At 39.6% G+C, this 6112-nt stretch overlaps 1 protein-coding gene across 1 annotated transcript; it reads right to left on the reverse strand.

Moving 5' to 3' along the window:
• Positions 1-903: 903 nt before the first annotated feature.
• Positions 904-1929, reverse strand: LOC129780518 (uncharacterized). Its single transcript, XM_055788852.1, has 2 exons — positions 1258-1929; positions 904-1198 (listed from the first exon to the last, which is right to left on the reverse strand). The coding sequence occupies exons 1-2, from the start codon at positions 1360-1362 to the stop codon at positions 983-985; spliced, it is 321 nt and encodes a 106-aa protein (XP_055644827.1). The 5' UTR covers positions 1363-1929; the 3' UTR covers positions 904-982.
• Between the last annotated feature and the right edge of the window lie 4183 nt (positions 1930-6112).

Here is a 6112-nt window from a genome sequence, read left to right on the forward strand (position 1 = left end):
AATTTACGCGTTTTTTTTGCGCAGCACGTATCAACCGCGTAGAAACTCAATGTGCTAATTGATGTGACTTTTCACGAAATCGGTTCGTATTGCATCACTGATTTGTAGCTGAGAAATAAAAGGAGATACAGATATCATGATTGTAGCATAAAAAAAAACCGTTAATCAATTTTTAGAATATGGGTTGCATTTTTAAATAATAATTCACTGTTTGTTAGATTTTTATACGGATTTTGAAATTACCCCGGTTTATTTTCAGGCGAATTTTGGAACTTATGCGGTATTTTTACGGGGATTTTGGAATTTACGCGGTTTTCCTTTACGCGGCACGTATCCCCCGCGTAAAAAGCGACTCCATTGTACTTTGAAAAAAAAAATATTTGTTTTTTGTTTTTTTTTTTCAGTTTTCACTCCTGAACCATTTGGTCACCCTAAAATGGGTTCAAATGTAAGACTCGAGATATGCACTCTGACATTCATCCGAGAGTAATTCACGGTGTAAAATAATTCTACTGCAAATTTAGTTTCATTTCATTCTTATCGGAAGCAAGCGACTTGACTGTAATAATTTTGTAGTACCATGTCAATACTCGGTCGTGTCTCGGGCACCACCTTCTATAATTTTTTTAATCCACGTCAGACACAACAGAACATTTTGGGATCCATTTATAGTCTCAGAATAGTACGGAATTAATGAAGTGATATAAAAAAGTTGAAGTAATTATTTAAAAGACAACCTATCAGCAAGTTTTCCGATCCAGTACAACAACGAAAGCAAATCAGTTTCGGAACACGATAAAGCAAATAATGTAGATAGTTTCTCTTACGATATTTTTCTCTCGGATATAAATTACACTCTAAAAATCAGTTTCTTCCAATCTCAACCCAGAAAATTATAGCCATTCCAAGTAAAACGAAAAATATATATATTCACATCATGCTTCCAATTCGTTACGTCAAATTTTCCACCTTCGGCAAACGATCAACAGCAATATGTGCACCAAGGAGTGCAGCAGGGTACCTGGCAGTTGTCGATGATAGCTCCACCGGCCGTGCAAACACCTTCTCCATATTCCGTGGGCGGACATTCCAACTGAGGTTTGGGACAGGTCCTGTTCACAAATACCATGTGCACAGTCGAAAAGGTGGTCTCCATCTGCTGCTGGTAGCGACGCCGATGCAGCGGAGTGATCGGTTTCTAGGCAGGAATTGCTTATGTCAAAGAGCGAAATTAGTTAGCAATCTCAAGGAACTCACCGTTACCCTCACGATGCACTTACAACAAGGTTTCGGAATGTTGTACGACTTCATGTAGGTCGAATTACAAAGATCGTTCCTTTCGTTTATTTTTTTAGTGTACATTTCGGCTGCCCGTTGATTTGAATGATCTGAAAAATTTTCACCTTCCTACGAAACGTTTCGATCGTTGCTACCTCGCGTATCGAAGCGTAGCCTGCTTGAGTTTCGTCGCGAGCCGCCGCACACATTGACGTGACGTTTCACCTGTTCAATCTGGGATTCGCAGTGACGACAACATTGGCACACTGTTGGGTTGCATATCGGGCAAAGTTTGGGTCGACAATGACAGATTAGTGACTGTTGGTAATTGTTCAGATCCTGGGAGCGGGAATGAGCTTCACGAATTCTGCGCAGCATGCAGCACGGATCTCCGAGAGGTTTTTTGAGACAACTCTTCTCCATGCAGGTTGGGGAATTTTTTGTTCCACACAACTGACACGCGACTTGAAAATTGATCTGTTGAATCGCCCGCACACGGGAAGAAACAGTGCTTGCACAGGAAGATCGTCTCGATGCGGATGGGCTGGGACATTGGCAATACCGACAAGCTAGCGGCATGTTTTCACGTTTCGGGGGAACATAATCGACGGAGTAGGTTGACGAGAAGCGACGCATGGCTAGAAAAGAAGTAAAATTTAAATCAACTAAATGATGACTTCGATAAAAAACGGCAACAAATAAAATCGAGTTGCTGTGATTAAATAGGAATTCAATAAAGATTTTTTGGAGCAAAAATCAATCCGTTTCCATAACGGTGATAATTAAACAATCCGAAAGTCGAAAATTCCAATCATCTTCAACAGTTTCAACCGCAAATACATCTTTTTCCCATCACCGATCCGAGCGTGTCCGCGACAATGGTACCGAATCGGAACGGTCACAAAAAGGGTGGTTAAATATTTGATTAACAGCTCAAATCAAAACGATTCCCACCTGACTCTGATAAACTCATACACACACGCATACATGCTCGCACATAATTGGAATGGCCGCAAACGAATCACTGTCAATTTTTCATGCTCCCGACCTCGATCCATAAATTCCCGCGGCACTTGTGCCCCCATCGATCGATGTGAATGAAAACACCAAGAGGTGCTCTATCACTCCCGCGAGTCCGCGTGATTGTTTAGCCAAAAGCCTTCCGAAAGCCCTCGATTCGAGCAGTTCGAAATTAAACCTCACCAACGATTCGATGCGACCAATTCAATCCCCGATCCCCGGGTCTTCTTATACACCGATCCGATCATTCGCCTCGAACAGGGAAGACAGAAAGAGAGAGAGAGAGAGAGAGAGACAGACACACATGGTGAAGATCACGTTCGATATTTCTCCCCGACAATATGTGTAATTAATTGATTTCGTATTTGATTTATATTGGTCTATTAAGACCATTTTTGTTTTGACGATGATTAACTGCTTGGGCACTTTTTGTGGGCTCGCGCGGGTTCACGGTCTCACATAAACCAGGAGAAGAAGGAAGACACAAATTGGCGGAACCAGATGATGATGAAGATGATGACGGCGGTGATCGTCGTAATCAAATGAACGGAACACCGATGAGAAGTGCGATCTGCCGTTGGCAGACGGTTCAAGACGCGGAATGTTCGCGGAGATGGTAGAAGCTGCGTGGATCGATTGTGCGTTGGGACCTGGCGAGCGACAATTATTTTTCAGCCCAAATATGAGGCCATTCATAGGAAGGTCTGTTTGCAGCTTATGACAAATGAAATCAGTTTGTCGCAAAATAAGTGTTCCTCTTGCAAATTTAATGATTCGAAATTCATAGAGTGTTTTAGAGCAACTGTTATTTACATTGTGAGTTTATTTTAGACGAGGTAGATATATTACCTTCGATCTGAATTAGTCAAGTTCTAATTTTTCTTCCTCAGACGAATTTCATGCCAACTAGACTGGCAATTCACCCCTATTCCGGAACCCGATCGAGATTAGAAATTTTGCAACCTGAACGAGATCGACTTCTATATGCAACAATTCGTCCGAGATTCAAACCTTGGTTCAAATACATTGAACACGTATTTCTCTCCCTAACCTAACTGTTTATTATAATTTTCCTAGCATTAACGGAACCTGTTGGAACTCTGGAAACTTGTAACCAGATTACCAGGTTCCTTGGCGACAGGTTGAGGAAGTTCGTCGATTGCCATATAATGCATCACACTTACACAACAGAACAACAGAACAGAACATACCTCGGCTGGGGTTAGCTGGGAAGAGAATCATTAGTGGTCAGTGGGTATAATTTCAACACCTCTACTCTCCCTAGAGAACTGGAACCCTGCCATACAAATAAAACACAAATTTCTGCATTACTCGGGAACTATCAGGTAAATGAATCATGTTTGTTTCAAGTTTGGCATGTGGAGGTTTTAGGGTGCAATAAATGACTCTATGGTGGTTAGATACTCCACCTCCCTCTCTTAGGGGAGAGGCTGCCATACAGATGAAAGACAAATTTCTGCATGGCTCGAAAACTAATCAAGAAAATAACAAACCCGTCTCTCTGAGAGAGGAGGGAGGGCTGCCATACAAATGAAGCATACATTTCCGCATAATTCAAGAACTAATCAAGCAAACGGACCTAAATTTGGCATGAGGAGGTTTTATGGGGAAGAAACATTTCTAAGGTGGTTCGACACTCCTCCCCCTCTCTAAGGGGGTCTCCCATACAAATGAAACACAAATTTCTGCATAACTCGAGAACTAATTAAGAAAACGAAACCAAATTTGGCATGTGGAAATTTTAGGATGCAATAAATGTTCGAAACTCCTCCCCTCTCTCTTAGGGTGGCCTGTCATACGAATGAAAAACAAATTTCTGCATAACTCGAGAACTTATCAAGCAAAAGGAGCCAAATTTGGCATGTGAAGATTTTAGAGGGCACGAAATGTTTCTATGGTGAATAGACACTCCTCTCCCCTCTCTAAGGGGAGAAGAGGGGAGGGATCTGTCTTTATTCTATCATATTTTCTGTATCAAACATTTATTCTATGTAACGGAGAAACATGTTATTCGCAAGTGGTTGAACAATCTTGAACGAGAATTGTGTCTGAAAATAATCTGATATTATAATGTTGAGTTTTGGTAGAAGTACTAGGAATTTTTTAGAAAAATGGGGTCGATTAGAAGATCAATCAATAAAGAGTTCTGCGATTAGACTCATGAACTTGCGCTAAGTAAGAAAACGTGAATGTTTGAAGGTATTAATAACAAAAAAACAAATTTTGGGTGGGACGAAGTTTGCAGGGTCAGCTAGTCAATAATAAGAAATCACTCTCAGACACAATTTTGTTTCGCGTCAAGACAGTATTGCTCTTTTGTATAGGTATGTCGATTGGTTTTGAATCTTGGATGGATTTTAGAATGCAGAAGACGATCTCGATCGGGTTACAGAATACAACAGCGTGCTAGATTCAAACCCGATCGAGTTCCGGAACAGGGGTGATTGGTAGCATCATCTCAGATTACAGTGAATCGTTGTGTGTATGTGTAAAGATATTGGTCACTTTGTCTACTTGAAATCTCCAAAACAAAAATTTGAAAAAAAAACTACTTTTTGAAAAGCGTCAGTTTTGTGACGCAGAACTATTTTTTTCAGGAAGGGGGCCAAATCAAAAAACAGGTCACGTTTATACGAAATAAAGTTAACGTTAATAACTATTTTCACTGCGCACGAATTCTGATGATTTGCATACCAATAAAATCAGAAACTCTCCAGACGGTTTAAATGAATAAAAACTGGAAATATTCCCATTTTCCATATAATTGTTTGAATACCTACCCGTACCATCAAAAACGAGCAGTCACCAGGGGAAGGAAAGGAATGTTAGTATGATATTCGCCGCCCGAAGGCCAGAAGGGTCGCCTCTATAGCGTGGTTCTCTAGCGTTTATCATGGAAGGGATAGTTGTTAGTGGGAATGGTTAAGAAAAAAGCAGGATTCACTGCGGTAAGTGATGTGATTCTAAAATCTTAAATTTTATTTTTTTAATATTTAAATTTTTTAACTTTTAATTTTCAATTTTTTAAATTTTTCAATTTTAAAGTTTTCAAATTTTTAAATTTTAGAATTTTGAATTTTTTTTTTGAAATTCTCAGATTTTCAGATTTTAATTTTTTGATTCTTAGACTTTTAGAATTTTAACAATTTTTATTTTTGGGTTTTTTAATTTTTAATATTTAGATTTCAACACGTTATGCCCTGACTTTCTCCCGCAACGCCCTCCATTCAGTGCGCATCAAGAGCGTCCGCACAACATCAGTGTCGGTCCCAACTCCCAAAGATATTTATTGTATAAATAAAAAATACTCAGCAATTCGACTAGAAAGTAGTCACATTTTGTAAAACATCCGAAACCAAACCGTACATATTTTCATTTTACTACTCAACAACGGATGAAGAACCTCTAATCTGAGTTTATAAACTCATTCTAGTGCCTGGAATTGAAAAACAAGGAACCAAAAAACTAATATAAATATATAAATGCTTTCAACTAACTCACTCCAAATGAAAACTGAAATTAGAGCCTTCTGACTCAAATTATGAAATTTAAAATCTCTAACATAATTAAACCCTGGACCTGACCATGAACGCCACCCAACGGCGAAAACAAGACGAAGTGTATTTAACCTTGCATACAAATCATCTCGTCCCCACCGCGAAATGGCGCTCAAAGATTCGATGCACCTATGTACGAAAATACGACCGAATCGTATGCAATTGCGACAAGTAGACGAATACACAGAATTGCAGCGGTACGGCTGCCAATGCAAATCAAATGAAACCAGTATGAT

Source organism: Toxorhynchites rutilus, chromosome 3, assembly GCF_029784135.1.
Source record: "Toxorhynchites rutilus septentrionalis strain SRP chromosome 3, ASM2978413v1, whole genome shotgun sequence".
In the NCBI taxonomy this organism is placed as follows: Eukaryota; Metazoa; Arthropoda; class Insecta; order Diptera; family Culicidae; genus Toxorhynchites; species Toxorhynchites rutilus.